The sequence below is a fragment of the Hydractinia symbiolongicarpus genome, chromosome 3 (genome assembly GCF_029227915.1).
Source record: "Hydractinia symbiolongicarpus strain clone_291-10 chromosome 3, HSymV2.1, whole genome shotgun sequence".
Lineage (NCBI taxonomy): Eukaryota > Metazoa > Cnidaria > Hydrozoa > Anthoathecata > Hydractiniidae > Hydractinia > Hydractinia symbiolongicarpus.
Window position 1 is genome coordinate 25,482,418 of NC_079877.1, and position 11,963 is coordinate 25,494,380.

The 11,963-nt window shown below is 35.6% G+C and overlaps 1 protein-coding gene across 1 annotated transcript; it reads right to left on the reverse strand.

Moving 5' to 3' along the window:
• Nucleotides 1-880: 880 nt before the first annotated feature.
• On the reverse strand, nucleotides 881-8,805 carry LOC130636455 (peroxisomal biogenesis factor 19-like). The gene is made up of 7 exons (XM_057446189.1): nucleotides 8,680-8,805; nucleotides 4,099-4,377; nucleotides 3,739-3,824; nucleotides 3,118-3,300; nucleotides 2,423-2,599; nucleotides 2,123-2,167; nucleotides 881-1,254 (listed from the first exon to the last, which is right to left on the reverse strand). Exons 1-7 carry the CDS (start codon nucleotides 8,774-8,776, stop codon nucleotides 1,198-1,200), a joined length of 924 nt encoding a protein of 307 aa, XP_057302172.1. The 5' UTR covers nucleotides 8,777-8,805; the 3' UTR covers nucleotides 881-1,197.
• Between the last annotated feature and the right edge of the window lie 3,158 nt (nucleotides 8,806-11,963).

The window sequence follows — 11,963 nt, forward strand, 5'->3', positions numbered from 1 at the left end:
CCTTTCACGCAGATTCTATTCCATCATTCGCAACTTCTATTGCTACCTACAGTTTAATGACGTCAGTCGTAACTCATAAAGAATGCATAGCCTTGAAAAGTCGCAAATATGGTCTCCAGGGGTTCTTTCCTTTCAGGCATCGAAGACGGCGGCGAACAAAAACCGTCAAGCGCTAGCGGATTTGACACCAGCCAACAAACCCTGGGGACGATGATGTCCACATAAAAATATTTTAACATTTTTTAATGCTGCCATATATGCTAAATCGTCGTACGGAAACAAAATAACGAAGGTTCACCTGTTTCTTGCTGTAGAATGAAAGCGGATTCAAACTTAAGACTTTCAATAAACGCAAAGCGATTCAGATTAATTGTTTGTATGATGTATTGCTTTTATTTCAGCTATCAGAACTTCCATCAGCGGGTGGAAAATTGCCTGCAGGTCAGAAAGCAGGACAACAGCCCATTTGTAAACTTTTATTTTCTTGGCTAAAAAGTCACGTGACAACACGAATCAATATTGGTTGTTAGACTAAGGAAAATTTCACGGAAATTTGCTCGTCGTATTGAAGTCGCATTTGCTATTTGGTGCATAAATATTTCGTGTCTCCTTAACACGACTTTTTTCTCGCGCACACTAGCCTGTCTCGTGGCTTGCTCACCTCAGAGTGCTATTGTGCTTTTCTAGAGGGAAATTGTTTTTGTTATAGGTAACGCACATTTTTGAGGCAGTGATTTTTTAAAATTCACTTGGACGGGAAAATTAAAATGGTAGCAAAGATGACTTTAAATTCCACGCAGCGTCCTTTCAACTATCGTTCGTGATAAAATGTAATTTTCACCTGTTTATTTTTTTAACTATTACAAAAAAAAGAAACAAATTGATGAATTTAAGTGGCTAACTGATGACTACAATTGTAAAATATACAAAAATATAATAATATAGAAATTAATGTCCGAAAAATCAATCATAGATAAACATAAAATACATCTATCTGTCCACCAACAAGATACTGTTTATTTCATTTTGATTAACATACACGCCCTAATTACGGCTGTCTGTAGGTAACAACTTACTGGATTTATCTGCTTTATTTTAAGACCAAGATTAGCTTTGCTATTTCGTTTTTCTTTCAACGGTCAGCATTCCTATCTGCTCTTGTTCCCACGATAATAAGAAGGCGTCCAAACGCTTCTTTTACATGATTGAGCACTCTGGTGGAGGTGGGGGTGTGGCTTGCTCTCCTTCACCAACCTAAAAATACAAATTTTGATTTTACGCCTACAAAACTATAACGCGATTGATTAAAACGTAATGTCGACGATTGACCCATTAACATTGAAAAATAATAAATTACAGTGACGACGCAAGAGTGCCTTGATATCTCTATATGTCTGTTAATCTTTTCATTAGAGATTTTGAAATAAACGAGACATTTCTTTTCATGTTCGAAATTCACACATTAATTACTATCAAAAAACCTAATCAATTCATCTCTGAAACCGAGGAACAAAAGGACTGAATGTAATACGTAATACAAAAAAATTTCACACATAATAGTCTGCCACGCACTAAAATTCTAAATAACATACAGTTAGCTCCCGGTAACTCGAACACCGGATAACTCGAACTTTCATTATCTCGAACTATTTTCTTCGATTTCTTGTACTTATAAAAATCTGCAGTTAAAACTCGAACCTCGAGTAACTCGGACATTCGTTAACTCGACCCATTTTTTGTCCCCCCGCGAGGCCAATATTTTCGGAAAACATAAAACTTTATACTCGAGAAAAGGAAATCAAAGACTAGATAAATGTCAGATTTTTTTTTATATATATTTTATTAACTCCTGATGTAATGCAGCTAATGTTGTCTGCAAACAAAAATTCAATTTACAAGGGACTTGTATTGCTTTTTCCTCACCTTTTCTAGTAACTGTTGCCCTACCTCTTAAAAAAACCGCTCTAACTCAAACTATAATCTCATTTTAGACTAAATTCGACTAAGGCGATTTCGTTTAACACAAACATTTGTTAATTCGAATTACGTTCCCCGGCCCCTTGGAGGTTCGAGTTACCGAGGGCGGAGGGTGTTACAATATAAATTATTAACATGCACTTACAACTTCTGTCATCATATCTGCAGGAGGGTGGCCATACTCCTGCATCTAAATTGAATAAAAAAAGTTACCAATTCACTCTGCAAATAGCCTTACTTATTATGGTAAATCAATAATACGAATCCGCTGGTAAATTGTCTTTGAGCATGTGCATTTTGGAGATAACAAAAGGAACAACTACGACAACAACAACAGCAACAAAAAAACAACAACAACAGCAAAAAAAAACACAACAACAACAGCAAACAAAAACAACAACAATAAAACAAACAACAACAAAAAAACAACAACCAACCAACCAACCTTCTGCATAAGTTCCATGACTTTATCCATTCTTTCTGTTTTCACAGCGTCGCTATCAGTATCTTTTTCCTGCTCGAATAGCAGACATAACTTAGCCACAACTAGTTCCTGACCTTTGTACTTCTCGAGCTCAGCTTTGGAAATTTTGTTCTCGTTTTTCTCAAGCCATGATGGATACTAGGATGAAATGTTAAGGGGTTTTTGTTAGTTAAAATTTTATAATTAAATTTAGGGAAAAAAAGGTTTCAGATAAAAAATAATCAAACACATGGAATTCACAAAATTAATAGTCGTCCTCGTTCTGTATGTCCGTGAGATAAAAGTCGCGGAAATGACACAGGGAATATTAAAAGTGTCTTATGATAATGCCAATATTTTGTTTGTATATTCAAAATTGCTGCCTAATGCAGCTTTATTTCGAACGTCCGTCTGAGTTATTTTATTGCTGCATATTAACAGGCGGACAAAATGCCAAAGATGGTAGATGCAAGTAGTGATGGGAAAATGCGCATGTATTTTTCAACAAAAAATTATTTATACCCATATTCAAATCATATTAACAAATTCATTCAATATCCCTTGTTTTTTTCAGTGCCTACTCAAACTTATCTAAATGCTTTCTTCACAAAACTTGGCAGACTGCAACAAAACAATATACATTATCAAAGCTACTACATCAAAATATTCTGCGAGACCTTATCTTTTATTTCCTTTAGTGACGGATACAACAAATCTTTGGTCAATAGGTTCTGCATCATGCCATGCATCATCGACATAAAAGAATCTCCATCAGGCATCATACCTTCCGTTGGCATACCTCCCATTTCACCTTGCAGTTGCTTCAGCATGTCTTCAAAGCCTGCCTCACCATCAGATGTCTAAAACAACAAAGAAATTAAACGTTCATAGTCAAAGCAGAAAAAATTGGAAAAAATTGGGGTAGGGTCCAGGTATTATGAAACAGGTAAAAAAAAGTTATTTTATCAGAGAAAAGGCTTTTATAATAAATCATTGACACAAAATATAACTTTAAGTATGTTTTTTAGTACGATTTCCATTTTTATTCTTTCATGTCATATAAATTGGACTCCTGTTAACTCTGAAATAAAATGTAAGGATTTATAGGCATTATTTCTTTGTGGTTAATAACTTTCCCAAATGGTATCTTGAATGTGGGTATTATATATGGGTATATATATATTTTGTGAATCAATCAGAATTTATAAAAAGCGTCACAAAAATATTGCTAAAAACTAGTACCATTAAGATACAGATACAAATAGTTACAAATACTTTCCAGCTAATCAAAAACTCACATTCAATCCTTGTAAGTTTTTACTCATCTCATTTAATGTCTTTGCGAAATTTTCATCAATATTAGTGGGTTCTTGAGCTTCACTAGCTGGAACAAAAACAAACAAAATTATAAAGCAGGAAGGTTGATTTTATTTATTCTTTTCTACATTATAATACCCGTATACGTCTGTTTGTCTGTCACGCAAAATGGTAGCTTAGCTGCGCAAGTATAAAAAGGACGAGCGAACCCGTAGATTTTTCCATGGGCTAACAACTAGTTTTTTAATTAGTTACAAAGTCATAGAAACACACACAATGATTAAGCCTATACTGTTTGCAACCTATATCCAAGCTCATGTCATAACATTACTGAAACTTACAATTTGCAGTACTTCCAATATTATCTTTAAACTTTTTAAACTCAGCCATCATTTCGGGATCTTCCTTCGACATTTGTTCCAACACATCAGAAAAACCATCAGCCATTTTCATCAACGAATCGTCTTTCCACAAAGCTTCAAACAATGGATCATTATTAGGATTGTTTCCAGGAGCATGCACACTCGCTGGATGGGGTTCCACCTTTGAGTCATTTCCTGCTTTTGTGCCGGTTGTTGATTCGGTTGATGGCACTGGCTTGTCGAAATCTTCTAGCGCTTCTAAAACAAGAGACCTTCTTCATTTACTAATATCCAGTCTGTTAGGGGTTTAAATTTCAAATGAAATAATGGTAAAACATTTGTCCATAACTGCTTCACCATCACAGCTTTTTTAATCCAGCTGGAAGGAAAACCAATGGTCAAGAAAAATCATCATGATAATCTAAACGTATTAGTTTTTGTATTATAGATAAGTTATTATAGTGTCCACGTCAACATCTACCCCAAGTCTGCTCAAGGGACTCAGATTGTTGAAGTTTCACAATGTGAGTTACCCCTGTAGCTATCACAAGGTCACTAACATTGTAGCCTCATTTTTGTGCTTTGCTTATGTTGTTTAATGCTGACATCAGTGAAAACTAAAAAAAATGCAATAAATTGATTGTTTCCAGAATATTATGTCAAACTGATTTTTGTATCTACATTAGGCTGCCAAAAAAATAATTCTTTTTCAAGTTTATTAAGCTGTTTTACATCAAATAAAGGTAACAAATGACAATATTTTCTAAAATATGTATATCTCTCACACTCTCCTAAACATCATAATATACACCTTGGAGTATAATAAAATTGAAAAACATAAATTTTAAACTATACACAGGGATAAACAAATTTCCAAGAAACATTTTTTGTATAATATATTCTCAATTTTTTGCTGACTAACTTTTTTATCTCAAGTACAAAATTTAGTCTTTTGTATAAAGAAAACATCATTCAACCAATACAATAAAGAATTATACAATTTTACTTAATCGCATGTCATAGATGTTTTGTGTGTGCGTGTGTAGGTGCATGCACATGCGATCAGGATTCACACTTCTTGTGACAAGGCTTGCAAGTTTATATATGTCGGGTTTTTTGGCATATATTGATGAAAATATTCTTGAAATATTCTTAAGTTTTTGTTTAATTTCATCTTGAACATTCTCGTAGAGCATACTCTTATTAAAAATAAGGGTGTACCTAAACATTGGAGTGTTAAACAACAACAAAACAAAATCCGGGAAAAAAGGAAAAAACAACAAATCACATTTTTAAACATTTTTTGACGAAAGTGTCACTTTTTTCACTCAATAAGTCAAATTCCCTCAGTCTCTGTTATCTCAATTTTCTCCCTGCCTACTCTACGCTCTGAGAACAAGGGGGCTATTTTTAGGAACACTGTCCTATTCGAAAATATCATTAGAATAAAACTGTAAAAAACGAAAACGTTTTTGCGTTGTTTATATGAGTTGCGTAAGCTAAGTTGGTGTCAGGTTAGGTTACAACAACAGCTCATGCGATACCTTACAAAGTACAACAAATGGTTGGAATTATATAGCATCATCTCAAAGTGAGTGTCAAATAAGGTTAGTAGTTCAAATAAAGATTGATTAGTCTTTGCACAGAGGCAACGTTGGTTAAAATTTTCTACTTCGGACACAAGCAAGAAAAGATAGCTTCACCTTGGTCTGCAGCTTTTTGTAATTTCTGGTAAGTATGAATTAGCAAGATAAATGAATTGAGATTTTTAACAATTTTCTTTCAACTTTTGTGATACGAATTAACAGTAAAGATAAAAAAAATCATCTTTACCCATAAAGCATATTAACGGGAATGATTTTTATAAACATCGTTCGAACTTACTTTTCCTTTCTTTGTATCATTTTACAGATTGCACAACCTAAACAAAATGTTGCCCGGAAAAGAATAGTCCTCGTAAAATTTTTAAACTGCAATATCAGTTGTTAGGAAGAGAGCAATCTGTTGTTGTAAAAGTTAAACACATCCTTTTTGCATGTTTATTCAGTTTCTTTATAATTAACTTGGAGAATAAAATATTCAAACTGTGAAAAATAAATGCTTTTACTGTTTGTACAACAAGAAAAAAGCTCCTAAAAAACAAGTTGTCTATTAGGTTATGCTTTGGTTAGATTCATTGGTGTTTTAATTGATTTATCAAAATTGAGACACTGACTGCAATGCAGGTAAGTACACATAACATTGCTTAGTTAACCTTTATTTCTGCTTTGTATAAAAATGTTTTCAAGATTTTTTACTAGGAGCATATTCGGATTTTTTGATTCTCCTTCTCCGATTTTGCTAGATTTTTTGTTAAGCATAAAAACCCTGGAAATGGAAAAGTGCGTTAAATGATAGAAACCTATATAAATATATGCTGCAAAATGTTTAAAAACAAATGAATATTGTGAATATTTTTGCCCAGGGCTTATTTTTTTGCAATCAAATAGTGGCTAGGGTTGCGCCAGCACGCATATATCAAAAAGTAAAAAAAAAACTCTGGGGAAGAGATTGCATTTTACTAGAGGAATCTTTTCTAATATCTTATTTAAATTGTCTATTGGAGCACATAAGAGTTCTCTTCATATTTGTCTAGAGTATGATGTAAATATTTTGCTTGCAAACATAGGGACCTGTTCCCGTTTCGCAACCCTTTATATATTGATTTGATTTGGGTGTTCGAAAAGAGAATGATGAAACAAACAAAGGAAAATCTACCAACATTCTTATCTTTTCTTTTCTTCGACTCACCCCACAACCACGTTGTGATGTTTTTCGTGCCAAATTCAATCTGTGCAATCGAATGCTTTGTAGCCAGTTTCTGTTACATTGTATTTTAAGGGTTCTATTTAAGGGTTTTAAAGCTCAAACTATATTCATGGGTATGCGCAATTTCCTTTTTGTTTCGATGATCTAATAAGAACGCTCGTAAAAGTACCTTAACAGTCTTTTTATGCTGATCGTAAGTAGTGTTAATTTTTGCAAGGTGGTGGGCATTACACTAAATTTCTCGAGTGGCGTAATTAAGGGTCGGCGTAAAAAAGGCCGAAAGGTAGTTTGAGTGGATAATCAAACATGACGGCAGCTGACTTTGACCATGCGAGATGTTTTCGCAAAATAATGTAACCTTTTTTGAAAAAAATGCATCTTTTTTATGGCCGACTGACGGAGTGAACCTCTTCTGAACCCTCAAAAGGTCGCTAACCAAACACTTTTTTGTGTCACACCTTACTTCATTAACCATCTATTTATTGAATAAAATGTATCAAAAACACACATTTTTGACAAATATGTTTCGCAAAATTTAGAAAAAGCTAGTTTATGGTACCATTTGTAGTAAATCTGCTATTTTTCAATGAGACTAAAAGGCTTCATGTCGTACCATTAATGAACACTTCTAACACACAGAAAGGCATGTTAGACCCCACACACAGCTCTTGTTTACAAACGAAGAAATATGGACAGTCAGGGTAAACACTTAATTAGGCGACAGTAGGCTAATTAGGGCATACCACCTATTTAGGCGACTCATTGTAGCCTAGTTAGGCCATATGTAACCAAGTTAAGACATTACAATATTTAATGGCTTTTCACACATTCCTAAGAAAAAATCGCAAAAAATCTTTGTTCAGAATGGATAGTCTACGCGACCATGATTCCAAAATTGTCACTCGTGCCTTGATATGTTCGCGCAACTAAGAATTATGTTAAAATGAAATATATAACCTAATTAAGTTAAGTGTCGCCTATTTAGATGACGTTTTCGTCCGTTATATTTATTTTTCCCTGTGGCGTGAATGGCTGAAATCCATTATTTAAAACAACAAATAGTGCCACACAAGGTTTGGGACATAAGTTACCAATGCGTGATGCAAATAAGACGATAATTGGTCAAAATTATCTGCAAAGTGGACAGATTTGATTCACATAAAAGTTGTAGTGCGAAATGCAATGATTTTGATGTATTTACAACAGAAAGTTTTCGTTCGCCTAGTTAGACTACGGGTAGCCTAATTAAACTACATCACGTCGCCTAACTAAAGGACTCGCCTAATTAGGTCATGCTGCCTAACTAGGTGTTTACCCTGACTGATGGACATCAATTTTATGTGTTATAGGTTCATACAGGGTTTCAAGAAATATATATAACATTGATGATGATGTGCTATTACCAATCAGTTTTTCAAATTTTAAAATGAATGTGAAATTTTACTGCACTCTCATTATTAATCAAGGAAGACTGTTGTGTTTATATTTTCTGCTACCTACATGATGTTCAATGTTCACAAATTAAAAATCACAACATTATGTCACACAGACAGCACATTTTTTTGTTGGTTGTTCGGTTTTAGCTAAAGCTAGCTAGCTATATAGCTGGCTACGCAAGTTTGTCAGACTTTTTTTGGGCAGGAACCATGTGATTTTACTATTTTAGATAGCTATCTAGCAAGTCCTTTTTAATTTTGTCGTATATTACTGCTACAAAAAGTGATAATTAAGAATTGATTGATTTTAAATTACCGTCAAGTAATGCATCTAAATCGTCCTCTTCGATTTCTTTATCCTTTTTTTCTAAAGATTCGTCAGACTTTTTCTGTTCACTGCTAATCTCCGCCATTATGACCCTATGTTTAGGTAAGTCGTCCACGTATTACTTCCTGAATATAAAGGAGATATAGTATTCAACATGCGTTAGACCTATGTACGTTCCCAAGCCTTGTGGAGATAATGATGTGCTATTCTCCATAAAGCACAAGTGTAGTAGCGTGTAGTAGAGCGTAGCAGAATGTATTTATCTGTAGTAAAGCGTATTTCTCTGTAGTAGAGTGTAGTAGCCTGTAGTAGCTTGTAGTAGAGTGTAGTAGCCTGTAGTAAAGCGTATTTCTCTGTAGTAGAGTGTAGTAGCTTGTAGTAGAGCGTAGTAGCCTGTAGTAGAGCGTAGTAGCGTGTAGTAGAGCGTAGTAGAATGTATTTCTCTGTAGTAAAGCGTATTTCTCTGTAGTAGAGTGTAGTAGCCTGTAGTAGAGCGTAGTAGCGTGTAGTAGAGCGTAGTAGAAGAGCGTAGTAGAATGTATTTCTCTGTAGTAAAGCGTATTTCTCTGTAGTAGAGTGTAGTAGCGTGTAGTAGAGCGTAGTAGCGTGTAGTAGAGCGTAGTAGAATGTATTTCTCTGTAGTAAAGCGTATTTCTCTGTAGTAGAGTGTAGTAGCCTGTAGTAGCTTGTAGTAGAGTGTAGTAGCGTGTAGTAGAGCGTAGTAGAATGTATTTCTCTGTAGTAAAGCGTATTTCTCTGTAGTAGAGTGTAGTAGCCTGTAGTAGAGCGTAGTAGCGTGTAGTAGAGCGTAGTAGAAGAGCGTAGTAGAATGTATTTCTCTGTAGTAAAGCGTATTTCTCTGTAGTAGAGTGTAGTAGCCTGTAGTAGCTTGTAGTAGAGTGTAGTAGCGTGTAGTAGAGCGTAATAGAATGTATTTTTCTGTAGTAAAGCGTATTTCTCTGTAGTAGAGTGTAGTAGCGTGTAGTAGAGCGTAGTAGCGTGTAGTAGAGCGTAGTAGAATGTATTTCTCTGTAGTAAAGCGTATTTCTCTGTAGTAGAGTGTAGTAGCCTGTAGTAGAGCGTAGTAGCGTGTAGTAGAGCGTAGTAGAATGTATTTCTCTGTAGTAAAGCGTATTTCTCTGTAGTAGAGTGTAGTAGCCTGTAGTAGAGCGTAGTAGCGTGTAGTAGAGCGTAGTAGAAGAGCGTAGTAGAATGTATTTCTCTGTAGTAAAGCGTATTTCTCTGTAGTAGAGTGTAGTAGCCTGTAGTAGCTTGTAGTAGAGTGTAGTAGCGTGTAGTAGAGCGTAGTAGAATGTATTTTTCTGTAGTAAAGCGTATTTCTCTGTAGTAGAGTGTAGTAGCGTGTAGTAGAGCGTAGTAGCGTGTAGTAGAGCGTAGTAGAATGTATTTCTCTGTAGTAAAGCGTATTTCTCTGTAGTAGAGTGTAGTAGCCTGTAGTAGAGCGTAGTAGCGTGTAGTAGAGCGTAGTAGAATGTATTTCTCTGTAGTAAAGCGTATTTCTCTGTAGTAGAGTGTAGTAGCCTGTAGTAGAGCGTAGTAGCGTGTAGTAGAGCGTAGTAGAAGAGCGTAGTAGAATGTATTTCTCTGTAGTAAAGCGTATTTCTCTGTAGTAGAGTGTAGTAGCCTGTAGTAGCTTGTAGTAGAGTGTAGTAGCGTGTAGTAGAGCGTAGTAGAATGTATTTTTCTGTAGTAAAGCGTATTTCTCTGTAGTAGAGTGTAGTAGCGTGTAGTAGAGCGTAGTAGCGTGTAGTAGAGCGTAGTAGAATGTATTTCTCTGTAGTAAAGCGTATTTCTCTGTAGTAGAGTGTAGTAGCCTGTAGTAGAGCGTAGTAGCGTGTAGTAGAGCGTAGTAGAATGTATTTCTCTGTAGTAAAGCGTATTTCTCTGTAGTAGCCTGTAGTAGCTTGTAGTAGAGTGTAGTAGCGTGTAGTAGAGCGTAGTAGAATGTATTTTTCTGTAGTAAAGCGTATTTCTCTGTAGTAGAGTGTAGTAGCCTGTAGTAGCTTGTAGTAGCGTGTAGTAGAGCGTAGTAGAAGAGCGTAGTAGAATGTATTTCTCTGTAGTAAAGCGTATTTCTCTGTAGTAGAGTGTAGTAGCCTGTAGTAGCTTGTAGTAGAGTGTAGTAGCGTGTAGTAGAGCGTAGTAGAATGTATTTTTCAGTAGTAAAGCGTATTTCTCTGTAGTAGAGTGTAGTAGCGTGTAGTAGAGCGTAGTAGCGTGTAGTAGAGCGTAGTAGAATGTATTTCTCTGTAGTAAAGCGTATTTCTCTGTAGTAGAGTGTAGTAGCCTGTAGTAGAGCGTAGTAGCGTGTAGTAGAGCGTAGTAGAATGTATTTCTCTGTAGTAAAGCGTATTTCTCTGTAGTAGCCTGTAGTAGCTTGTAGTAGAGTGTAGTAGCGTGTAGTAGAGCGTAGTAGAATGTATTTTTCTGTAGTAAAGCGTATTTCTCTGTAGTAGAGTGTAGTAGCCTGTAGTAGCTTGTAGTAGCGTGTAGTAGAGCGTAGTAGAAGAGCGTAGTAGAATGTATTTCTCTGTAGTAAAGCGTATTTCTCTGTAGTAGAGTGTAGTAGCCTGTAGTAGCTTGTAGTAGAGTGTAGTAGCGTGTAGTAGAGCGTAGTAGAATGTATTTCTCTGTAGTAAAGCGTATTTCTCTGTAGTAGAGTGTAGTAGCCTGTAGTAGAGCGTAGTAGCGTGTAGTAGAGCGTAGTAGAATGTATTTCTCTGTAGTAAAGCGTATTTCTCTGTAGTAGAGTGTAGTAGCTTGTAGTAGAGCGTAGTAGCCTGTAGTAGAGCGTAGTAGCGTGTAGTAGAGCGTAGTAGAATGTATTTCTCTGTAGTAAAGCGTATTTCTCTGTAGTAGAGTGTAGTAGCCTGTAGTAGAGCGTAGTAGCGTGTAGTAGAGCGTAGTAGAATGTATTTTTCTGTAGTAAAGCGTATTTCTCTGTAGTAGCCTGTAGTAGCTTGTAGTAGAGTGTAGTAGCGTGTAGTAGAGCGTAGTAGAATGTATTTTTCTGTAGTAAAGCGTATTTCTCTGTAGTAGAGTGTAGTAGCCTGTAGTAGCTTGTAGTAGCGTGTAGTAGAGCGTAGTAGAAGAGCGTAGTAGAATGTATTTCTCTGTAGTAAAGCGTATTTCTCTGTAGTAGAGTGTAGTAGCCTGTAGTAGCTTGTAGTAGAGTGTAGTAGCGTGTAGTAGAGCGTAGTAGAATGTATTTCTCTGTAGTAAAGCGTATTTCTCTGTAGTAGAGTGTAGTA

Excerpts from the sequence above, each read along its gene's own strand:
- LOC130636455 (XM_057446189.1), bottom strand. The coding sequence starts at position 8,776 with ATGGCGGAGATTAGCAGTGAACAGAAAAAGTCTGACGAATCTTTAGAA. Across the intron at positions 3,301-3,738 it reads AAAACTTACAAGGATTGAAT|ACATCTGATGGTGAGGCAGG; the intron begins GTGAGTTTTTGA and ends TTGTTGTTTTAG. Across the intron at positions 2,168-2,422 it reads TCATGGAACTTATGCAGAAG|ATGCAGGAGTATGGCCACCC; the intron begins GTTGGTTGGTTG and ends TATTCAATTTAG.